The sequence below is a fragment of the Clupea harengus genome, chromosome 23 (genome assembly GCF_900700415.2).
Source record: "Clupea harengus chromosome 23, Ch_v2.0.2, whole genome shotgun sequence".
Classification (NCBI taxonomy): Eukaryota; Metazoa; Chordata; class Actinopteri; order Clupeiformes; family Clupeidae; genus Clupea; species Clupea harengus.
In genome coordinates, this window is record NC_045174.1 from 9666734 (window position 1) to 9691979 (window position 25246).

At 46.5% G+C, this 25246-nt stretch overlaps 2 protein-coding genes across 6 annotated transcripts in view; one reads left to right on the forward strand and one right to left on the reverse strand.

Annotated features, from left to right (window-relative positions):
* Window positions 1–1048, forward strand: part of stx4 (syntaxin 4) — a 6763-nt gene extending 5715 nt beyond the window's left edge. The window contains exon 10 of the mRNA XM_031561541.1: window positions 883–1048. Within this exon, the coding sequence (XP_031417401.1) occupies window positions 883–1048 (166 nt within the window). The remainder of the gene's footprint in view (window positions 1–882) is intronic.
* LOC105888858 (Snf2-related CREBBP activator protein) lies at window positions 8–25240 on the reverse strand. Of its 5 annotated transcripts, none has more exons than XM_031560649.2 (32): window positions 24930–25240; window positions 20420–20659; window positions 17063–17248; window positions 16258–16398; window positions 15858–16056; window positions 15547–15716; window positions 14707–14794; window positions 14479–14568; window positions 14013–14189; window positions 13666–13910; window positions 13322–13499; window positions 12973–13109; window positions 12582–12751; window positions 12204–12396; window positions 11822–11958; window positions 11477–11663; window positions 11175–11344; window positions 10853–11016; window positions 10407–10634; window positions 9951–10115; window positions 9217–9381; window positions 8716–9042; window positions 8296–8462; window positions 7845–8155; window positions 7480–7682; window positions 7080–7249; window positions 6756–6952; window positions 6439–6553; window positions 6191–6310; window positions 5587–5775; window positions 5405–5488; window positions 8–5302 (listed from the first exon to the last, which is right to left on the reverse strand). In XM_031560649.2, exons 1-32 carry the CDS (start codon window positions 25074–25076, stop codon window positions 1271–1273), a joined length of 9492 nt encoding a protein of 3163 aa, XP_031416509.1. In that variant the 5' UTR covers window positions 25077–25240; the 3' UTR covers window positions 8–1270. The 5 variants fall into 5 exon arrangements, with proteins under 5 accessions (XP_031416509.1, XP_031416506.1, XP_031416507.1 ...); XM_031560646.2 differs by having other exon boundaries at window positions 9217–9405; XM_031560647.2 differs by having other exon boundaries at window positions 12973–13118.
* Between the last annotated feature and the right edge of the window lie 6 nt (window positions 25241–25246).

Sequence of the window (25246 nt, forward strand, 5' to 3'; positions counted from 1 at the left end):
TGGTTTGTTTCAATTTGGCAGCAGGGGTTCGTCTCTGGTAACTTAACTTACTGTTTTTGCAGAACACAGTAGCCTATATTCACAACCCTAATTGTAATTTCTTTTACAAGGCAATCAAGGATCCCCACCCACCCTCAAAAACAGGCACTCTCTTTTTTTTTATCACACTGATTCAAGATTAATTGAGAATAAAATTTAATAACAATGACCATTATGACTGTTACTTTGGATAATAGGTGAAGAGAAAAAAATATTGAGGTTTGTCTCCCATTTTCTGCATTACCAGCGAACAAATAAAGTACTATCTTCAAGATTCATCACAAGCTCAAGAGATAGGACACATATTTAGAGCTGACAAAAAAAAAACTGCACTGTGAGGTACCAGGCCGGAAGTAATCGATTTGAAATTGATGAATAAAAAAATGCACTCCAACGCCTGGGACATTTTCTCAGATGTGCAACATGAAAAAACTGTGCAGGCTGGATTTAAAATAAATGGATAGAAAAAATAATTACACAAGACAGGGAGGTCCAAGCAAAGACAAACTCCAGCATAGTGCAGCAAAGAACATTTACAGACCTGCTCTCTTTATCATACCCTGGAGAAACCCACAGAATATCCTTAACTGATGAACTGACAGACTGAAACTGCCATAACATTTTTTTTTTAGAACCAGCTGTCATAAAAGCTTTCCCCCCTCTGCTGAAAAATCTTCTGAATACAGAAGACAACTTTTTCAGTTACCCTTGAAACAGAAGTAAACTGTATAAAAGGGTACAATCTACAACCTCTCTTTTACTCTCTTAGTATTCCAGTCTTTATATGATTACAGTACATAGTGTGAACTAGCAATAACTCTTAGCTATTGTCCTGATCCTCAGGTGTCCAAATGTCTCTGGGATGAGATTTCTTCTGTACAGACACGCCTTCTTCTTGGCTGCAATGTCACATTTTCAGAAAAGGAAGTCCCCTTTCCACCTCAGTCCTGTGTCTCTGGGCCATCTCCACGCTGAAGACAGCCCAGTGGGAGAAGAGGAGAGGACCTGAGAGCGAGGGAGCTCAGTCTTCGTTGCACTGTACAGCAGACATTCCACTCCCCTTTATCTGATATGACAGAATGGCGACTTTCCGCAACTGACTCCCTTCACCCCCCTCTTTTAATCTTAATACCCGTTAAAAACATTCCACTGTTTTTCACCCTCTGTGGTTTCGCTCTGGTCGTCATCCCTTATTCCCCTTAACTGCTGTGTTGAAATCTCCTCCACCCAATCATGTCTTGGTATGCCGCTGTCGGCTGGCAGAGGAGCGGGTGTTGGTGGCAGAGGAACGGGTGTTGCAGGCTGGGGAACGGGCCTGAGCTGCCGCCAGAGCAGCCACACTGCGCAGCACCCTGTCGGGGGTCCCCTCCGTAGACCCCCCGCTCAGGTCAGCCTTGTCCTTCTTCTGAGAGCGGGTCTCCCTGTGACTCTTCCTACCTCGCCGCTCACCTGACTTGCTATGGCTCTGCTTCCCTCTCTCAGTGTCACTGCCAGAGGAGGCGGCTCTGGATCGAGTGCGCTGGGGCCCCGTGCTCTGGGAGCTGAGACTAGGGGTGCACTGACTGCTGTTGCTGCTGTTGCTGCGGCTCCTGCTGCTTCCGGGCCCCCGGTCGCTGCTGATGCTGCTGCAGGCGCTGTGCCCTCTCGAGGAGCGAGATTCCCTGTTTTCCTCCTCTCCATCTCCCTTCCTCTCCGTGTTTTTTTTCTTGTCTCTCTTGGCCCTCTTATTGTCTGCATCAAGTGGGGGCAACAGGCTGCCAGGCCGCTGCCTGGTGGACCGTGAAATAGACTTACTTGAGTCTGGAGAGTTGAGCGGAGTGTTTGTGGGCGTCTGTCTGCCACTTCCACCTCTGCTCCCGGAGGAGTTGGTTTGAGGGGACCCCTGTGTGCCCTTTCCTTTTAACTTAGTGCTTTTCTCAGATGAAGACGGGGACTCCTGCCGTCCACCAACCTTCGGTTTGTTACTGGGGCGGGGTGTATCACCTGCCCGGCCTCTCATGGCCACAAGCTTGGCAGCAGCATTGAGGGCTGAGCAACGCTTGCCCAAAACCTCAGGTTGGGGAGGTGGTGTTGAGGGTACAGGTGTGTTGGTGCCAGACCGGGTTGTCGAGGGAAGGCCTGGGGATTTGCGGGTACGTTTTGTGGAGGTTTCACTACCAGATTCACCCCCAGTGGCATTGGAAACGGCCTGCTCCTTTTTGGACTTTCTGCCACGTCTGCTGCCGCTACTCTTCCCATCACTCTCACTCTGGTTCTCCTTCTCTTTCACCCTCCGTTCTGCGCGAGTGAGGCGTTTTTCTGCTGAAGAGGAGTCCTCAGAGTCCGAAGAGGAGGAGGAAGGAGAGTTGGACCGCCGCCTCTGGATCTTGGATGTCTTTTCATCATTGCCCTCCTCTGTGCTTCCAGTTTTAGCGTCACCTCTTTTCCTCTTTGCAGACTTGTTTTCTCTCATCTTCTTTGATGAACGTATAGCAGCTGATGAAACGGAAGAATGTGAGGAGGAGCGAACAGACTCCTGGCTGCTCTGTCGGCTAATGACTCTTTTCTCGGAGGAATTTTCCCCATCTTTGTCTCTTTTACTCTCGTCTCCACTTTGGTTACTAGTTCCCTCACTTGGGAGAAAAGTGTCCGTCTTAACCTCAGGAGCTACAGACATAGACTCTTGGTCTTCTGGCAAGCTCTCCACCCGCCTTCGTTTTGACTGGGAACAAAGGGATGGCTCTTCAGTTTCTTTCTCACCATCCTTCTGGACCTTCTTGGTGTCAATGTTTGTTGCCTCCTTTTCTGATGTCTTTTCCTGTTGAGGCAGCACAGCTGTTTGTTTCTCCTGTACTTCCAGGGCACCTTGAGGGCTTGGCAGAGCAGGAGCAGGCTGCTGGGAGGGCTCTGCTGCTGGAAGAGGTTCAGGTTCGGTAGCTATGGGTGTTGGAGTACACATGGGAACGGTCTGGAGTTCAGTGGGCGATGGTGTGATCTGATCAGAAGGCTTGGGCTCAGGGGTTATGGCAATTTGTAAGTCATTGGGCTCTGGGGTTGGTTTCGTCTCGGAGTCACTTGGTGTGGATTGTGGGACTTGGGGTGGTGAGGTTACAGTATTCTGAATATTGCTCTGAGAGGACTGTGGAACCTCATGTGTCGAGGTTATCGGAGTCTCGCTGGTCTTGGGTTGTGAAGGAGATGCAGGTGATGACTGGATATGAATGTCACTTGGTTTGGGTTCCACGGGCAAAGCAGGTATAGTGGATGTGGTCTTAGGGTCAGAGGTGGTTGGTTGTGCAGAGGGGGGAGAAGCTGCCACGCATGGAGATTTGCTCACTATCGGTTGAGGAGGTACTGGTGCTGGTGTTGTGTTGGTCTGAGATTCACTAGCTTTAGCCTGTGCAAGCATAGCTGTTGGCATTTCATTGGTCAGCGAATCACTTGTAGGTGTTGTTGAAATGACAAGGGTGTTGTTGGTCTCATTGTCTGGTTTAGGTAGTGAAGTGGTGTCAGCAGCTTTGGCAGGTAATGAAGGTAGTGGTGTGTGAGCAGGAGTGCTCTTTGAAGGGGTCTCTTGGAGAGTGGCTAAGGGGGATCTTGGTGAGTTAAGACCAGACTGCATGCTTTGCGGACTACAGGGAGGTGGAGGATTTGAAGGAGCTGGAGGGTTTGAAGGTTGAGCAGCACTAATGGCATCTGGCTTAATTGTGGAGTCTTTGCGGGGGCGACCCCGCTTTCGTTTTGGGGAGACAGGAGCATTTTTCTCCATAGTCACCGGTTTTGTTGCTGGAGGAGTTATCTGTTCAACTGGACGCTTTGGAGGTCGCCCCGGCTTGCGCTTAACTGGTGCTGGGCTATCAGTGTTTGCAGTGGCTGGGGACACAGTGTGGTCCTTAGTGGGACTCGTGTCCTGTTTCCTTGGGGGATTTGGTGACAGGCTCTGCCTTTTGTCCAGCCCTCTCCCTCTTCCTCCTCCCTGCTGCTCCACTAACTGAGCAGCCATACGGGATTCTGTCTCCAGACGGCGTCGGACAGGCAAGTTCCTGAGAACTGGCATATCTGGAGAATGATGTGTGGGAGAGTAAGGGTGGTATCCTTTTCCAGGACTTCCGAGCGATGTAGGTGAGACTTGTTCTTTCTCTTGTTGTGACTGAGGAAGGGGACTGGACACTGAAGGTGACTTGGGAGTGTCTTTATCTCGAGAAGTCTGACTTGTTTTGTCTGGCAAAGAAGGACCAGTGTCTCTCTCCGACTCAGTGTGTTCTGCTTCCTCTGAGGACCCTTCTGTGTGACCCGCACCACCACTTCCTCGTCTCCTCCTTCGCCTTGGTTGTTTCTCTTTCTCCTCAACAACTGTAACTAGGCGACCAGGAAGTTTTCGCAGGACCTTGGCAGATGGAGAATCTTCTGGAAGCCCTCGAAGGACCTCCCCATCAGCAGACTGGCGTTTACGAGGCGAGCGGGACGCCGTGTTGGGCGAGAGAGTGAGGGAGTGTTGGCTCTGCTGATCCACGTCCCTGCCATCTAAGTCAGACTGATGTTCAGGAGAGCAAATAGACCCTGAAGACACAGACACTCCCCTCTCCCTCCCAGTGGGCACTGAAGCCTGGTCTACCTGTGCCCCAGACACACCTGCCTGCGCCTCTCCTCTTAGCTCCTCACCACGCTCTTGGACAGCAGGAGGAGTGTGTTCAGCATGGGATCTCCCTGCTGCAGGGGAACCGGCAGCAGAAGGCACTGAGCTTGGTGGGGATAAACTCTGGCGGAGAGGAGAAGGGGTGGCTTTGGATTTAGAGGGCACGTCTTTTAATGGGGAAGCTGGGCTAGTAGAGTCTGTGTGCCGCGTTGAGACTACACTTGACTGTGTTTGAGTCTTGGAAGTCTCTGTTCGGGCAGGAGTGGTAGGTGCCACAACTTCTTTGGTAGCTGGTCTACCTCGCACTCCACGCTTGTCTGGCACTTGTCTGGGCGGGAGGGACTGTGGTGTGAGAGCGGACGAGGAGGCATGTGCTCCGTCAAGCTGAGCTGATGTGCTCGCTGGGGATAGGGCAGAGTCATCGTCAGTCTTTACAGGAGTCCCCCTCAGCCTTCCACTGGCTCTGGTAGAGGGAGCGCCTTTCTCTTTGTGCTTCCGTGTGCGACGACCAGGCGTCGTCTGGGACATATCCTCAGGTGTATATGGCCTTGGGGAGTAATCATCCTCGTCGTTGTCCGACGACTGATGCAATTTCAGGCCCTCTTCCTTGGCTTGATCGAGCCCTTTCCTGGCAGCCTCTACTTGCTCCTGCAAACACAAGATACATTCGTGGTTATAATTCATAAGAGATGAGATGTGAAAAGTCTCAATGATGTAGGTATTCTGCTCATTGATTAAACAAATATTCACCTCTGCCTGCTTAAGCTCCTCTTTGCAAACGTCCTCCAGAGAGGCCTCCAAGAAGTTCATGGCATACCGCTCAATAGGAGTAAGCTAGAAGAAGACAGAAGAACAGAGCAAGATGTTAGGGTCACATCTTAAATCTCTTGAAACTTAATTTTGGCTAATAACCACTGCTATTTGGACATTACCTGCTCCACCAAAGCAGCAATTTCTAGCTCGGCTTTGGAGAGCTCCTCCTCTTCCTGCTCACGACCCATGCCCTCGCCGCCATCATCCAACGGGATGCTCTCATTGAACTCTGCCAATTCTGCCACCTGCTCTGCTTTGGCTTGGGAGGCAGCCACTATGTCCTCCTCATCTTCAGCTCTACACAAAGCCTAAAAAAATACATGAAAATTAGGGATGAAGTGCTGGGCCTTAGGCCCAGGGATGGATTACCGAATGGGCCTACCGGGCCTACCATGAGCTCAGGCGGCCCCTATCTGTTATTTGTGGTTGAAAAGAGGTGTATTTTGTTAATTTGCTGATGGCTTTAATTGAGTGTACCTGCGGTGTGTTAGAAAATGTGTATGTGCGCTGTAAGTCCTGTTGAGGTACAGGTGAATTTAGTTATTGTGCTGTTGAAAGAAAATGTGATTACATTTAAGTAATGTTTTGCGAGCGCACAAATTTTGCAGCCGCGCAAAGAGGGGGGCTTTTACATGTCCAGGCCCAGGGGCCCATGGTTTCATAATCCGTCCCTGCTTAGGCCAAGTCATAACACGTATGACCCTCAGGTTTGAGAAGTCTTACCTGCTCCAGAATGGTGGTTTGCTGTTTATTAATGCCATCTTCTTCCTCTGGTGGAGGTGGGGCAACCTCTGCCTCCTTCTTCTCCCCCTCATTCACATCAAACAAGTCCTTGATGGTTTGCTGTTAAGTGAGATTATTCATGATTATTCATAGACACTGACATTAAGCCTGACTACCATTGTAAATAAATAATAAAAACTTTAAAAATAGCAGTTACAAACTTCTCTCACAAAACAATCAAGACTAACCTGTTTGAAGAAAGCAGTGGTGAAGTTTCCTCCTTCTATGGCCATATCTCCCAACATCCGTTTCTGGTTAGCTTTCTTCAAGATATTCTCTTCAACTGTGCGTTCACTGATAAGCCTGCATAAAATGTAAAAAGAATTAGGAACACTTTGGTCCAGAGAGAAAACCTGGCTTGACCTTTCTTACATTTTGTGACCGGAGTCAGTATATCCAAAACCCCTGTATTTTTCAGTAAATACAACATTTGGGGGCAAACCTTTCAACATGAATCTCCACAGCGTTAAACAGGAGTGGTACATTTCTTGACGCAGTTGTGTACCTGTAGATATGGACATCTCTGGTTTGCCCAATTCGGTGGCAGCGGTCCTGGGCTTGAGCATCCATAGTGGGATTCCAGTCACTGTCATAAAACACCACAGTGTCCGCCCCGGTCAGGTTGACACCCACGCCCCCACTACGGGTTGACAGGATGAAGCAGAAGATGCGCCGATCTGCATTAAAGCGCTCCATCAGGGACTGAGAGAAAGAGAGGGAGCGAGAGAGAGAGATGGAAAATGTACCCTTTAGTTATCCAGGCCGTACACACAACTGGAAAGCAAAAGGAGAATTTGGCAGCCACAGGCAAGGCAGGTGTGTCTCTCACCTGTCGCATCTCTACACGTGTGCTGCCGTCCAACCGCAGGTAAATGTGTCCGTGGTAGTTGAGGAACTGCTCCAGCACGTCCAGCATGCGAGTCATCTGGGTGAAAATGAGAACTCTGTGGCCCCCAGTCTTCAGTCTTCTCAGCAGGAGGTGGAGAGTTTGCAGCTTTCCTGCACGGGTAGAACAGATGTAATTAGTACAGTAGTCATACTCTGTCGTTCAAGGATTTATCCTCAAACATTTTCTTCTAAACAAGTCTTATAACCACAACCCAACAGATAGCACTCATATTCAATAACTTATTTCAGGGATTAAAGGCCGGATAAAGAAACCTGTGAGAAATGTCACAGGAAAGGAAAATAAGTGCACACAAGCCACTGCAATGACTTTGGAGACTCACCACAGTCGTACTGAATCAGTCTGAGGTCTGGGAAGTGAGTCCTCGTGTTGCACTGGATGCGATGGAAAGGGCGAATTAGAGGGGTGACCTCCGTGGTCAGCATAGAGCGGAAGTGCTCCTGCTGTAGGACGAGCGAGGGAGGAGGGTGACAGCTGTGCATGGTGATGGGCTTAGCCTCAACAGGCGGGATCGCAAAAGCGAACCTGAACACGAGAAAGGGAAAATAAGTTTAATTATTGGCTTAGGAATGTAAAAGATTGAGAGTAAAAGGTCAAATTTTTATAATCTATATCCATCTCTCTACTTTCATTGTGCATGTCTGTAAAAGTATTTCCCCCCACTAATTTGGCACAAAACTTGCATACCTGTCAATGACTTCTGAGAGTCCTGCAAGCCTTTCCTCCGTGTTCTGAATTGCTGACCTCAGGGCCTTACTTTGGACCCAAAGGTCCCGAGTCTGCTGCGAGTTGGCAAGCAAACAGGAACTGTGGCCAGAGCGGCTCCATTCTCCAAGGGCAGGTGGGGCAGGTTTAGGGGCGGCGCCTGGGAGGAAGGTGAGGAATTCAAGCACCTCACGGCCATATGCAGGCTTGGCGTTGCAATGATGCTCGTTGATGCGGATGATCCGAGCAAGGCGAGCGTCGCGCTGGGCTTTCCGGTCATCCTCTAGCCATGACTATTCAGATGGTGAGGAATGAGGATGAGAATTAATTCAGGTCAAACATTAAATCATTTATTGACCAAATTGTCAAAATAAATAAATAAATAAATAAAAAGTCAGATCAAATATGTCAATCATTGTGAGAATGCAAATACCATGTGGAAGGGTGAGCGCGGGGGTGGCGGGGGCTGAGCGCGAGGCCGCTGGAAGGAGAACCCCCCAGGCTGAGGGCTGGGTTTGGACACGGGAGTATCTGTGTGAACCGTGACCACATCACTGGTGTCCTCACGAGGCGCTGGTGCTGGCATGGCATTTACTCGCACTAAACCAAAACAGAGGTATGCGGTTCTACTAAGAATCATTTCATAGCGAATCATTTCGATCATAGCGAACAATAACCTCCATGCAAAGAACTGAAAAAATAGGCCGTAGAATGTGTGCAATATTATACACATTGCAAAATTGCATATTTTACTGAACCCATAGACATTATCGAAAATGTCAATAGAGATGTCTAAAAAAAATAACACAGACGTGTCCGGTTTCCGTTATTTTAATGCCCCATCACTACCCACCTGACTCTGCGGCAGCAGCAGCTGGTGGGCCCTGCAGGACCCTCAGCACAGGGCGAGGAGGCTGGGGGCCACAGGGGACTGAGGTAGGGGTGCGAGGCGGAGCAGCGTAGTGGGTCGGCTGGGCCACAGGAGGGCGCTGAGGTGGCGGCTGTGGGGCTGGGGCTCTTGCTGCCATGGTTGTGTGCGGGTGCAGGGACAGGGTATGTGGTAGGGAGCCGCGAGGCGAGGGCGGCACAGCGAGGGCAGGGACCGGCCCCATCTCTTTACCTCCAGCCTGTCGGACAACGATCTTAACAATACCCGAACCAGTCATCATGGAAGTGGGAACTGTAGAAAAAAAATAAAAAATCAAACAAAAAAAGATTCCAAACAAAAAAAATTAAATAATGAGCAAGAAGGAAGGAAAAAAAAAACAGCTTAGCTTTGCTTATTGTTCCACACACGGTGCTCTTATTTCAATATTTATATGGTCACACAGGCATGCCACAGTTGCAGCAGTACCTTGCGCAGCGTTGAGGGGCATGGCCAGCCCAGAGGAGGCTGGGGCTGGGCTTGTGCTGGCTGCACTGCTGCCTGCCTGACTGACTGTATGGATGAGTGCCACCTGTGCTGGCTGAGTGATCAGGTGGTGCTGCCCCCCACTGGTCACCAGATGCATTACATTGCCTGCAGAGCACACAACAGTCACGGCTGTGACCACAGGAGCATGCTCAGCACGACCACTGAAGATGGGGGGATGATTTTATGACTATGATTTATGATAGTTATGTGTTACTATACGATTCGTTTTCGTATAGAAATCAGGTTTTATTTCACCAATTTGAAAAAAAAAAAAAGAATGATCAGTAATCTATTGAGCCCAGCCACTCAAACATTCAAGATCACCCAAAGACAACTAAAAGCCCTCATTCGCTATTTCAGTGGCAAGAAAAAAAAAAGAATGACTTGAATTGACCATACTTGTAAGGATCTCCTTACATGAATAGGAACAGGGAGTGTACATCACTTATAATGCAGCTGAAGTTCAGTCAATTAAAGCAAGGCAGGTTAAGTGTAGCATTGATAAAGTATCTACACAGTTAGAAGGAAAACTTGTATCTATACAGACTAGTTAACAAACAATATGAAAATCTATGAAATTAACATTAGATGGATGGGAACGGCAACATGCGAGAGGGACCAAAGGTCAACCCCTGGGCATGCATTGCAGCAACTGTAACCTCATGAGGGCTCACCTTGGAGGGGCCTAGGCTGTGCCACGGGCACCTGGTGCAGCTGGGTCCCGGACAGGGTGAGCTTGTTGCCCTGCAGCTGGAAGGTGACTGGCTTACTTCCCTGGCCAGTGGGCACGGGTCGCCCAGCCAGGGAGGCCAACTGAGCAATGCTCACTACCTCCCCAGCTGTGTGCGTGCGTGCGTGCGTGCGTGCGTGTGTGAGGGAGACAAAAGAGCCATGAGACAACAGGAAATAACTTCAGATATGTGCATATGTGTGCTTTATTTGGGAGCGGGACTCAGGTTTTTAAAGCCCCCAAGGCTGCTTCAAAAGCAAATTCAATATCTAAAATAGTGAAAATGACCAGTTATCAATCTCTACCGAATATTTTCAAAATATTGTATTATCCCATTAAAAATCAAAAGTTAAGTAATCATTCATCAATCAAGTAATCAAGGCAATTGTTGAGTACTCACATGGAAGCCGTGCCTGCATATCCGGGCTGAGAAGCACCCGCTGGGTGACGAGGCTGCTTGGTGCCGTGACGACTTGGGGGACCACAGGGGTCGGATGTCGCACAGACAGGACGGGGTGCGGGACGCTGTGTCTGAGGGCAGCTGCCGGCGTGTGGGTCAAAGTAAGAGGAATCGGAGCACTGGCCACTGCAGTGACATGAGCGGTTGCGGCGGGCATCACCGAACACACTGTGGCACAGGAGAGGGGCATTTTTCAAATGAAAACGGTGTGTAACCATGCATCAACAGGAGCCATTTCTGAAAAACTATCTGAGTGTGTTGCAGACAGTGCGTAATTGTAAAGGCTGAGCAAAAAGAGTCATGTTACTCAGAGTTGTTTCCTAATAACACTACTAGCCTGTGGATTGCAGTGAACATGCATGATTATAATTATGTAAGGGCCTTGCCTTGTATAGGTGGTTGCACTGGGAGAGGGGCTGGGGCAGGGGGCAGCTCCGTGATGAGGACTGGTCGTGGAGGCTGGACAACTGGCGCCACTGGACACGTAGGCCTGGGGTTGTTCACCGTTATAGACGCACGTCCTTCAGTTTTGGGCATGGGCTGGAACATTCTGAATGGGAAAAACAACATTGAGTAACTCAACAACAAAAACGAACAACGTGGTCTACACGCTAAAAAAAAAACACATCTATGAGTAACTTTAATATAAATATGTCAACACAACCCAAATGTGGTATTTGCTTTGCTTCAGTCCAGTTCTCTACTGACCTATTGACCTTCATTCGCACAGGTCTGGGACGTGGCAGCGGCTCAGGGGAGTCCATGATCTCCTGCACCAGCGGAGCAGTGACCTTCCGGCGAGGCAGGAAGATGTCGGCCTGGTAACGGGACACACGACTCTCCAGCCCCACCAGGTCAAACATGGACAGGTCACACCGCTACAGATGAAATGAGACAGGAGTTAAAAGGGCTCAATTAACTCGGAACAGTGGGAGAAAAATCAATGAATATAATAATAAAAACACGAACTATTTTAAACATAATTTCTCAGACACCCAGAGAGACCATACCTCAAAGGGTGACATCTCCACGGCTTCCTGTACGATGGAGGCGGTGCTGAAGATGATGGGCTTGGTGATGAAGGGCGACTGGATGGGCCGAGGGTCAAACAGGTTGGGGTGGTTGCACACCTTCCTCAGCTGCATCAGAATGTTGATCACAGACATGAAGTGACCGCTTGCCAGAGTCTCTCTCGTCCTGAACACCAGAGAGAGAGACAAAGAGAGGCCAAGTGAGGAATAATGGAGGCCAATGAAAACAGATTACACTGAAGCACGACACTAAACCAACAGAGGGGCCCATGTTTAGATTAGGCACGCAACCCCTGACATGCATGCATCTGAAAGCACACTCACGAGGCCTGGGCCATGAAGTCGTCGTAGAGGAAGCGCTGTCTCATGGAGAGACGGCAGCGCACCACGTGCTCGTACTTCTTGGGCATCTGCTTCTCCACGTCCACCTTGACACGGCGCAGCAGGAAGGGCCTGAGCACCTACAGGGGGAGGAGAGAACATGCGTCAGCAATCAATGGACATAACTGGCAACAATGATTTGTTTGAGAGCATTTAATATTAAACTATTGCATCTTTTATTGTTAAATGTCATTCTATTGTGTAGACATAATTAATTAATGTCAACCTCAGTCCATTTGGTCAAAATCACTCAGCACCCAGTCTGACATGACATATGACAGGATTTACAAGTCACAGTCACTTTGTGTTTCCAATGCCACCTCACCTTGTGAAGTCTCTTGACCAGGCCCTCGTTGTACTCCTGGCTGCCCTCGATCATGCCAGTCAGCGGGTTGGAGAACCACTCCTTGAACTCGCGGTGGGACTGGAAGACGTGCGGCATGAGGAAATGCATGAGCGACCACAACTCCATCAGGCTGTTCTGCAGGGGCGTTCCTGTCAGGAGCAGGCGTCGGTGGCTGCAGGGGGAGAGGGAACAACATCTTTTTTTACAAATACTTAAATTTTGTACTCTATGCTTAGTAAGAAGGGAGGCAAACAGATCTGCCTGACATCATCTAAGCCGCATCCAGTTCGCAAAGTACGCAAGTGAGGAAAATGCACGGTCAAAGTAATTGGGCCTCTAACCAATACCAAGCTTTACCTATTGAAGTTGAGCAGACTCTGCCAGCGCTGTGACTTGAAGTTTTTGATGTTCTGGGCCTCGTCCAAGATCAGGTACCGCCAGGACTTGCGCCTGAATGCCTGATGGTCCTGCAGCACCAGCTTATAAGAGGTGATACATACATGGAAAGCATTTGGCTTGGTCCAACCCTATAAGAGACGGGGCAAATCAGGGTAGGATAATTGAGGATAAAGCTTAGATTCAATGACAAGAATTTATGGGTTTTCTTCTGTATCCGTAGTACTAAACAGATATTTTATTCAGATTTACGTGGTTTAAAGACCTTATTTTTGCCTCTGTGTTTGTCTGTTTGTTGTTAGACATCCAGTGACAAAAAAAAGCCATCCATATTTTAGTCATGATGCTGTACCTGTCTCTTGAGTTTGCGCTCTTTCTGGCTGCCGTAGTAGGTGAGGATCTTGAACCCAGGACACCAGCGTTTGAGCTCCATTTCCCAGTTCAGCATCACACTGGTGGGCACAATGATTAAATGGGGTCCCCAGTTTCCTGTAAAATATGTAACGATAAAAACAAAACAAATAAATACATTTCCAACAAAGTCACTGAAAATAATAATAGCATTGGGCAACAAAAAAAAGCACCTCAATGCTTTTGGAGCCTCAGCTCAATAGTGTATAAATGTCATGTCCACTGAAGAAAATTGATTGATTCCCTCTCCAAGTGCCCAAGGTTACAACCGGATCAGTCTCTATCTGTACCTTTCTCACAAGCAAGGTGAGCCAGCAGTGCGATGGTCTGGATGGTTTTGCCGAGGCCCATTTCATCTGCCAGGATGCCGTTAAGCTTCTTCTCATACATGGTGACCAGCCAGTCAAGCCCAATGTGTTGGTACTCGCGCAGCGTGCCATGCAGCAAAAAGGGGATGGGAGTTTTCACCTGAAGACAAAAGCGCTCGTCAGTGAGACTACTCATTTCTCAGTGAGACTACTCATTTCCCAGAAAGAAGCCAAGAACCCAACACCTACTACCACTTGTGTGTACAAGTGCAACAGCTACTATGGCTATTATGATGGTGCTGGTGGTGTAATCTCCGAGTGCTTACCTTAGTGGTGGCCAGTGTGTATCCTTTTGGCTGGAGGCTCTCCGCTGTGGCAGCAATGTGGCTGATCTCCTTCTTGGGCCGGGGAGAGGTGGGCAGCGGAGGGCTGTGGTCGCCCTCCTTCAGCAGAGCCTCCATACCCTCTTCAGGATCATCGTCATCTTCATCGCCGTCGTCATCAGCTACCTCTTCCTCTTCATCCTCCTCCTCTATGACCTCGTCATCTGTGTTAACTGCTTCTGAGGAGGCTGAAGGTATGAGGGCAGAGGGGGAAGAACACATTCTTCATTCTCTGAATGGCAAAGTTGAAAGGAGCCTAAAAATAGCCCATTCGAGGCGCCCTCAAGTACCTGAAGAGCTGTTGGTCTCGTCATCGCTGTCATCACCCTCGCTCTCTTCCTCCTCCTCTTCCTCCGTGCTCTCCTCCTCCTCAGAGGTGCCGGGCGACGCAGATGCAGAGGGCTCCTCAAAATCAGAGGCATATGCCCCCTTATACTTCTCCAGCAGATCCTCCATGCTCATCTCGCCTGGGAATGGGCATACCATTGGTTACAAACGGTTACTAAGCGGTTACCATATTTTCAGCTTTTTATAGACACAACGAATACAATCTCTGATATGATCAGGTGATATTAAGGTTTATTAGCAATACATAGGATGTCTTGAATGATTTTTTCCGTCTCCATTCTAAATGGAAGTTTAGCTTAATTCACTTATTACACGTCTTGTCCAAAATGATGAACCAAAATGTCCAAGTTCCAACTAGCATGGTTAAGAACAGAAAAAAATTAAATAAAATGTGAGCGTTAAAGTTACCTTCTTTGGTTAGGTCGTCCAACTCTTCATCATGGTTGCCATCACCTTCAACTGCTTCCTGTGCTTCTATCGTCTCCTCTTCGTCTTCAGCTGAAGGAAATATGAACACAAAAGTTACATAAGAAAATCATTATGCTGGTTCCAAGGAAAGTACATTTTCATTAGCTCAGTGTTTTGACTAGTAACGGGTTACTAAAACTGGTAAAAAGTTTCTTCAGAATCTCTTACCATCTTCCTCATTGGCTGTGAACTCCCCGTCTTCATCCTCAACCACAGATGAGGAGCTGTCTGAGCACTCGTCGTCTGAAGCAGAGGGCTGTGGAGAGGAAACAACGTGAATATTTCACGGCATCACTTCATCTTACTGAGCTTCAATCAAACAATAAAATATGGACGCCACAGCAGAAGCTAAAAATAGGATTCTTGTCAGATTGTGTTGTTGATTAACACCAAACACTTTAGCAATAACTGGCATTGCTAAACAAGATGTTGAGGAAGGTTGTTCCTTATAAACTTCTCAGACATGGGATTGTCTGGAAACCATTCGACTAAAACCCAAACAAACTAGATACTCGACTAAACAGACCTAAAAATAGCCTGAATTGAAAAAAAAAAACCTATTGTGTGAGGAATGCTCCTGTTCTAAAACAAGGCCTACTTGATATGGCACAGTGTGTTTGAGCTGATTGCAAGGATCTTAAAGAATGAGAGTGGTGCCTCAACAACCTTCGCCAAGACCTTTTATCTATCAAGGAAAATCTGGACAATGTCAGAGAGGGAGAACTGAGGCATTCCTCATTGCCTTGATCACACACTGAGCTGGTTGTACCATATAAACAATTACTGAACATAATATGCTGACTGGCAACTGCCAAAGATTACATCATCCAAAGAGACTCACTATAGCCTAAAGCATCCACATATCCACAGTTCCCTCTCAAAAGCAACCACCACATTATTAACACGGTCATGTTCAAATCACTCTAGATCTACAATGGCAGCAGGAACCTGAAATTCTAACTAAATCTCTGATGCTGCTGTTGGTGAGAGGGTCTGGCTGTGGCGTACCGGAGGGTAGGAGATGGTGTTGAGCAGTTGTTCAAGGGGCAGCAAGCCCTCCTCCCTCAGCAGCTCGATCTCCCGCCTCTGCGACTCAGCGTCATTCCCCTCCTGCTGCTCTTCCACATCAAGGGTCTCCTCATCATCCTCTTCCTCACACGGTGGCTCAAAGTCATGGTCTGGCAAAAGGGAGGAAGAGTAAAGGGACTTTTAACCACCAACGCAGGAACATGGGTTTTTGTGGTTTTGTGTGATGTCAAGGCAAATGACAGAAATGTTTTTCATTGAATTGAAAGACGCCAACAAAGCAAGGCACCCACCATCCTCATCAGTGACTTGTTGTGTGGAGGGTTTTGGAGGAGAGGTGGGGGTTTCACTGTTGGCGGCAGGCGTAGCCGCCAGCGATTGGCTGAGGAGGTCCGAGTAGCGCTCGGTTTGACCCACAATGAAGTCCAGCTGCAGGTCCAGAGCCTTCTTCCTCTTCTCCTCCAGTCGAGACTGTTGCTTGTACTGGACCACCTGACCAACGATGAGGAAAGGAGTGAGAACAGGGTTGGGTTGGATGTGGAGGTTACAGGTATCAGATTAATGGATTCAACAGAGCCACTCAATTTTTGGGGATCTCCCAAGTGAACAAACTGTTAATGTGTACTACTAAAGATAGTCACTGTGGGCCAAATCCAAAATTAAACAATGCAAGCAGTTGTTTTCTGAAGTTACCTTTTCCACGTTGGTCCAGAAGGCTCGCACCTCCTTGGCGATGGAGGAGGCGACCCTCCGGATTTTTGCCTGCTCCTCTCGCTTGCCCCGCTCCTCCTTCTGCCGCAGCTCCTCGTGATACCGCATGACCATCCGCACCACCTGCAAGCACATCACCACATCAGTATGGAGGCTCACATAATGCATACACGATTTTTTCAGCAGCAACTGGCTGAGAAAATGTAAATGTCAATAAAAAAAGTCCATAAAACATCTGTCACACAGATTCAGAACTGCACACCAAAAGCATTGCATAAATTCTGACCGCCAAAACCTATCCACAAGATGTCTGGTTGTTCAAGCCCTGCTATCAGAGCAAGACTAAAGAATCTAAATATGTGCCAATTCCAGAGGTTCAGTGGTTGAAGTGAATAAATTCACAATGAAGCTAAATGTCAAGTAAAACAACAAAGCAGCTGCTTCTGTCTTTCTGGTGATTCTTGGGCAGCGTTTCAAAAGGACGGCCAAGTACGCAGAGGAACAGTAATGGATACTTCAACCAACCTGAAGAAAATGTTCCAAATATTTTAGTGAATGTTCCATTTCTCTCAGACAGACAGTGACGCATCGTTACAGTGGACTGCTTTCCCACAGACTCCCAGTTACCTGCCAGCCCATCAATTAAAAACATGTCAGCCTGTCACCATCTCTGACAGAACGCCTTTTAAAGCCACTCTGTGTAAGCCTAGCCTTAGGCTGTGCAATCCACTGGGCTCACACAACCCTTCACTGTTTTGCAGTTTAACACGTTGCTGTGGTGGCTTACTTTTCGGGCTACGCCTCGCTTCCACCTCCTCTCCTGGGCGAAGTCAGCGGAGAGCCACTGCATCTCTTCGCACAGGTAGTCCCAGTGCACCTTGGGCCGGATGGGCTCCGTCACGCGGTTCAAACGCTTCAGGGACCAGTAGCCTTCGCGCTTGAGGGCTATCGAGCGATGCTCGATCTCTGCTTCCTACAGGAGAAATAAGGGTAACCTTTATGTATAAGCTCTATTGGCAGTTATTCATCTTTAGGTATTCCTTCATGGGTTACCAAAGCAACTGAGTTTGGCTTAGTCATGTCTATGTATGTTTTTGATTAATGTCCTTCGACTGGACAGGGCTACTGTTCAATAGGCAAAGATGAGGTAAAAACAAACAATACTGAAACTCAATCAAAGGTTTTACTTGGTTTGTGTAATCATATGGCACCAAAAGACTAAAGCCCTGTTGCATCTTGGTTGATCCGGTCACAAGTAAACAGCTCTAAGTACAAGTGGGAATTCACTCAAGAGACACTAAGATCCAAATCAATCAGACTGCATTTGGAGGTGGCCTGGAACGCATTAGACCACATTCAAGCTGAAGGATATGAACAGGCAAGGACAACGGCAGAAGCCAAAGAAGCATGTTGACTGACAAAGGTGGAGTAATATCAGAAGATTTAACACAAATTTGACTGCATAGTTTCATTTATTGTGACATCGGAGCTAACGCCAACATAACCAAAGAATAACCAAAAAGTATTTCAATTTTGAAATACTGCTTGCGTTTTCAGCCCATAAACATTGTTTTCTAAGCCTTTGAATGTGGAGTATGTGTAATCTAATAAAATGTTTTGGGGACGTGATTAATGTACATTGGACAGTGTAATGCAGGGGTTCTCAAACTTTTGCAAGCTGGGCCCCCCCAAAGCTGGTTAGGGGTAGTTGGGGCCCCCCCATCCGCCCGCGGGCCGCCGCCACCGCCCTCAACTACACCACCATATATAGATAGATAGATAGATAGATAGATAGCATATTGTTATTGATAGGCCTGACATGTCAAGGTTAGGCTATTGTTATTGTTAGGCCCATACAGACAATTATTATAACTATTTATTATTATTATTATTATTATTATTGTTATCAGTAATAGTAGGCCTATTATTAGGCTATTCATTATTATCACCATCATTATGTTATTATTATTATAATTAATGATTATCGACCAATTATTATTATTGTATTATTATTATCATAATAATAATAAGTGTTATTATTGCTATCACTAGGATACTGTTATTATTATGGGCCTCTTGTGATCTTTACAAAAAAAATCCTACAGGTCTGTCAATGTGAGACATGAGCCTGCTTTGCACTGCAAAGGTCCTCAAATCTTGGGGCAATGTTTGACAAATATATCATCAGGTCATCCTCGATCTGTGCGCGGTTGCGGTATTTAGTTTTGAGCGCAGTCTTGAAAAGCCTATCTCGCACAAATATGTCGACGCGAAAAGGAGGAGCATTTTCAAGGCTATGTCGCAAAGCTGATCATTGCTACCCAGAATGACGAAAGAGGGGAGATGCTTAAGTCTACTGTCACTCTTCAGCTGCTCTTTCATGTCTAGTGACAGCTCATCTGCTGAGCAGAGAAATGGATCCCGAACTCAGGCGAATGAACGGTAGTCCTCTTTGAAATAGGACCCAAACTGATTTCTGATATTCGGCGTGATGCAGTGTCATTTGACATAGGAGCTAAACTCAGCACAATACCTATCATTATTCTACACGTCTTGCGTGGCCGGCTAAATCAGTGTTTCGGCAATTGTATGGGGTTTGCCAAGCTCAATTCTATGAGCAACTACATAAGATGCCTCCAGACACTGCTTGGACAGTGCTATGCTTGGTCATAGTGGTTCGTTGTTGCTGGAGGCCATCACGTTTATGTTTAAAGAAGTCCACAGGCTTCTCTTTCTGACTTTTACGAATCAGAAACTTGTCCATGTTGTGTTTGTTTGCTGATACAGTGTGTGTGAAGTTAATAAAGTTCTAATTTCAACGTAGTGTTCTTGTATGTGTGGTTGTGAACGATTTGCACACGAATAATGGATAAGGCTGTGCTAGGCAATGATTCCTAACAAAACGAACTGTACACAATGTAGACAGGGACAGCACAAAATAGTATTCAAGTGCGGGTGTTTTATTTGTTGCAACACGGTGGATGATCAAAAAATGTAAAGGTAGGCTAGGTGTTAAGAAGAAAAGGGCTAGCTGTAGTTGGAAAAGGTAGCTAGCTAGGCTAGCTCTCGGGGCTACGAGCTTTTTTAAAAGATTGTGGAGCAAATTACTCCTTAGAATAGGCTACGAATAGACCTACTGCAAGTGCAGTAAGGTATTACTAAGGAAGGAGTGAGTCTTTAAAAATACTGTTTATAAAGCAATGAATATCTGAATGATAGAGGAAACAAGAGAAATTGAACAAACTCTGCAAAGTGTCATCTCAGGGTGAGCGCTTACAATGCCTGCGTTTTTTTTTATACTCGGAAGCGGAGGTGCAACTGGATTTGAAATGATAAGACTCTGTTTTGATTGGTGGATCAGGAGCAAAACAGTATTTGATTTGTTTGGGTCAGTCCAGCCCCTTGCATTTCGCCACTGAGGGAGCTTTCACTAACCAGTGACAGGTCGTCGTTTTTTTTTTTTTTTCTCCGTCTGTGACATCGCGCCCCCCCTGGAGAGTGTTCGCGCCCCCCACTTTGAGAACCACTGGTGTAATGTATTACAAGCTAGTGGAATTAGGTTTTCAAGGTTGTAAACTTCCAAAGGCTTATTGGCGTGAGATTGACAAAAAAACTTTGACGCTCGATGAGTTTATTTGGATGCTAACCTGAGACAGGAAAGGCCTTAATACCTGCCTTAAATTAACTCTATATCGATTTTAAACATTAAATACAATTTTTTTAATATGTAAAAATAAAAGCATCACTTTGACGCTGCGGTTGGAGTATTAAATAGGTTATTGGTGTCCTAGACACCTTGAACAAGGCGGCCCTAAGTCCAAGTAAAACTGGGTTTTTTTTGTTCTTTAATACCTGATTACTGCCTTAAGCAGTACAGATGATGTTCGCAAAGCCCATCCTTCCTTGCATATAGAGCGGGGAAGTGAGATCCGATCACAAGTGGTTTTGTGACAGGCTCAACCAAGACGCATGTTAATGCCAGGTGTTAACAGCCTAAGACTTCAACTTGAGGACGGCTTGTTTTTTCTTCCTCATTTTATTCATAAATAATCCTCTTAAGGCTGACCAGGATCAATGCCAACATAGCAGAATAGAGAGAGCAGCCTAAAGAAAATACTGAAACACTCTCAAAAACAATACTCACATGCTTAGCTAGCTCCGCCATGTCTGCATGCTTGTGCAGCCGGACAGGGGTCTGATCGGAGGGGCCAGATTCCCCTCTGGAGAGGGGAGAGATGAACTTGCCGTGGGTCCCCCGCAGGGGTGAGGCCCGGTCCATCTGCGTAGGAGTCCAGTCCCCCGAGGTGGAGGGGCCTGGTGATGGGGACGGGGAGCTGGAGGGCGTGGAGCCGGCCGTCACCCGTCCAGAGATCCACTGCCTAACCTGGAGACCACCGAGAAGTGTGTGAGAACTGTGCCGCTCATGGTTGATTTTTTTAACAGGCCACAGACGACAAATGCAGTGTACAAGTTTCACCACAACCCAGTGACCCGACACTTGTGCAGTGAAAAGCTAACTGTGGTCTCACCAGAGGTCAATGTGGGCTTTCACACTTGGAGTGCAAACATGAAATTGTCCCCAAGACTTGTGGCTCTGAATGAGTGGCAACTGTTAAACGCAAAACAAAGAGTCATGCTAAACCACTCAATAATTAACATTAGAGAGAACATGGGCAGCAAAGCCAAATTACAAACACACTGAACTCTGTGCCCAACTTTGAAGCAGATAATGTGATCGCCACTGCCGAGTGTGAAAAGCCTATACCAGCGGACTGCTGCACTTAGACATACATTTGTATGAGTGCTTTTATGAACAGAATAAAAACAGCCCAAAAAGCAGATATCATAATAAAGACATGCATTGCATCGTATGAATATGAGTGAATGTTGGTGGTGGTCGGAGGGGCCGTTGGCGCTGATTGGCAGCCACGCTTCTGTCAGTCTGCCCCAGGGCAGCTGTGGCTACTGAGGTAGCTTACCACCACCGGTATGACTTAGGGATGCACGATAATATCGGCACGACATCGGTATCTGCAGATAAAAGCTTCAAAACGTAATTATCGGCATCTGCAGATATGAACATTTCTGCCGATGTACCTGGCCGATAAAGTGACGTTCAAATTATGCGCACGCGAAGCAAATGTTTTGGTTACTATGAGCGCCAACAACGTAATTCAACACGTCGGCTGTGTGGCAGTACTTCATACAGGGTAGGAAATTTACATATTTTTTGGGGGGCAATTTTTGCCCCCACTTACTGAAATCCAGGGGCATTTAACAAAAAATTGGGGGCACTTTTAGAAACTTGTGAAATAACATTTAACCTTGGTTCAAAATAATAAACACTTATTTAGGCTTACAGTATATGAGCAATTGTCATCAAATGGCAAAAATAAGACTATTAGGCAGTAGTCTACAAATTCAAAGTGTTTTCTTAGATTTTTTTTAAACAGAAAACATAAATCAGACAATCATATTCAATTTGATTCTTATTTCTTTGTGGTTATTTATTGTTATTATTAACAATCGTTTTTTCTTTATTTTTTATAATAATAATGTATTATATTTATGGATTTTTGTGTTACCTTTAATCATGTTGTACCTACCATAGTAGGCCTACAGGAAATACAGATAGGACTGGTTAGCTAGCTTGCAAGCAAGCCTTTGTACCTAACGCACTATCAGAGCTAGCTAACGTTAGCTAACTATCAATAAACTAACTAAACCGAACTAAATCAAAATTATTATTACTAGTTATCATTCACCGTAGGCGATGGTGTGTTGCTTGGCGTCTGGTGACGAAAGGCCATGTATTTCTGTATGTTTTCGCTCCCCTTGATAAAGTCAGCAGAATAATTCGCCTGTGCTGGATTGACAACGACTTTGGCAACTCGTTGTCCACAAGTCCGACATGCCTTCAAAAAAAATGTGGGTCTTTTTTTCGCCGTAGTCATCCTCCACCCCAAGCCAATCTAGCTTCCAGTTTTCGACGGTCGCTGGGTGTGTGAATTGTATCTTTTAGAACCTGAGATGGTGACAGAGACTGTGTTTGCTCATCCTCATTTCTCCTCACTCTCGCAGTCACAGGTCTGATTAAGAAGCGCTCCAAATATTTTTTTTGTTAGAACGTTCGGTTCTTCACGCACACGCAACGATCAGTCAAGGCGAAAATCAAAACATTTAATGGCAACTGGACCGGGTCATAGGCTACGCTGTTTTTGACAAGTTCATTAAATTATTATTACAGAAAATTATGGGGGCATTTTTTGCCCCTCTCCTAGTCATATCAGGGGCAAAATTATATTTCTTAGGGGCAGTTTTGCCCTTTGCCCTCGTGTATTTCCGACGCTGACTTCATACTATCAGAGGATGTTGACATGCTATTTGTCAGGAAACTTTTCAGGAGATGGAAGAGGAGACGACAGCTTGGCCGTAACGTAGGTTGCATGCATAGATGCAGACTATCCGCGTGAAACGCTTTGCAACATTACCTGTCGCACGCTAATAGAAGTTAATAAGTTGCTAGTTAGCTAGACAACAGTAGCTGGTTAGCTTGCATGCTACGTGACACCAGCGAAGTTGATGATCTCATTTGACGGGATGTGAAACGTTATGTCACGAGCCCACGCTATCTGTACATGGCTTACTTTTGCATATATGGAATTTATATAGCTAACTTGGCAATAACCTTACATAGATTAGTCTAGAAATCCTAGAAGGGATGTTATTAAACTGTAAGTCAGTTAACCAACGTTAGCTTGCCAAGTTAGCCAAGTTGCATTTCCAGAGTGTAGTTGTTCAAGTTGGTACTGTTCAAGTATGAAAATTGTGACGTGAAAATATAAATAAATTTGCCATATTTGAAATCATTTCAATAGTTTCATGAGTGAATGTCTATTTCTAAAATGATACAAATCAAGTTTTTAATGTCCCGTATCTACAGCAATACCCTATCATAATAACAGATTCATTCTAGTACAGGAGAGACTTTTCAATAATAAAAAAGCAGAGGTGTATATATCGGTATCGGCCAAAATGAGCTTGTAAATATCGGCATATCGGATATCGGCTAGAATTCAATATCGTGCATCCCTAGTATGACTGTATGAATGACTGCTGGACTCTGTAAAGCGACTTCGGGTATATAGAGAAGCGCTATATAAGATTGAATTGATTGATTGATTGATTGATTTGCGAAAGATCTGTGTGAAAGCAAAAAGGAAATAAATAAATAAAATAAGTTCAAGCGCTTTGCTTTAAAAGGGATAGTTGGGCATGTTCGAGAATACTGGCTCTTACACATTACCTTACCTTCGACAAAACTGACTGCCTGTCTGTCCTGCTCTGTCCATGCTGTAAAACACACAAGACTTAAGACTGTGTCAGCCAGCCCACTGACTGGGTTCACATGACAGGTCCCATCTAGAGCACAGTGCATCCTGTGAAGTGGAAATCTACAAATGCAGGGCAGAGAACTTACACATGCTCAAAGACAGATACCAGATATCTCAGTGAGGCATGTTTAACTGCTGTAGGTACAATAAACTGCACAAGCAAATCCTTGCATCTACATCTGTCTGTGTTTCCATCCTTGCATTTTCATGGTGAAAAATACATGACTGAATGAACCGTCCTACCAACCAGACACATGTAGTGTGTTTTAAGGGATAGAGGAAGGTGCACCTATGGATGTTTTACAGCCTGTCACCTAGTCGATGTCTCTCTCTCTATACCAATCAAAGGCAAGTCATGACTTCCTTGAGAAACAGTCCTCTGTGAAATTTGCCTTCAGTACTCAAGAAACTGCTCCATCTGTAATAACAGTCTGCCAGTAATCCTGCTGTTTTGTTTTAGTCTCCAAAGTGGCTTCTTGGGAAGGGAAAAAGAAAAAAAATCCCCAAAACTCCCCATATTCAGAATATAGCAATTGGGAGAGATTCCTGATGAGTCTGGATTGGCTCACTGTCATCTGCAGATACATCAATTAAAAAAGACAACATCTGCCCTATAAGCGTTCCATTTTTTGTCTTCAGTGGAAGAGGAAGCTGCTTAGACAATCTAGGCTACTGTCCATCATCAAATGGAACTACCAAGAGAAATCATGGGATATAAAGTGATTCTCCATTCTCTTTGTGCTAAAGCAAACTATGATCTGACCAAAGCCGTTCTTGCATAGGCATAAATGCGTGTAGTGCTGTTAATAAGACTGTAAATAGTGGGAAGATGATACCAGAGGGCCTATATCGTTATTAGTAAATCACAGAGGCTTTAACCAATTTGAAACAAACAGCTAGTTTGGAACTCCGAGAAATTGTGACATTTTCACCGCTTACATGAACTCAGCAGGGACGTGCACAGGAATTTAGATTTTTGCCGCCGCCACGCCCCCGTCCCCTGGACGCATATTTTCCCTATATCACTTGAAACTCTCGCTAACCGCCGCCACGCCACCGTCCCCTGGACGCTTATTCTATCTAGGCCTACATGAAGTTCTGCAGCTACAAAATATATATATTTCCTTCGGAGGGGCAACTTCAGTCGAGGAGGGCAAACAGGCAGTTGCCCGAGCAACCTTAGCCCCCTCCTGTGCACGTCCCTGCCTCTCAGGCAACCTGTTGTGGAGCTACAAGTTCGGGGTTAAATATGGAACACACCTTTCTTTGGGCCAGGGTCGGAGTAACCATGCTGCTTTCAGCTAGGCTTTCCATGGAAAGGTCAGCCTCTCCATCGCTGCTTTCTCCAGCGATGTCCAGCCGACGCGGTGTCGAGGACAGGGGGCGAGGTCCGTCCCCCTGCCCCATCTCGTTCTGCTCACCAACAGGCAGTTTCAAGTTGGCAGTTGCCCCAATTACCCTCTTGGCCCCAATGGCACTACACACCTCACTCCACGCACCAACAAGAGGCTGGCGCACCCCAGAGACAAGCTCAGACCTCCGGGGAGGGCTATCGGGGGCCGTGTTCAGGGGCTGAG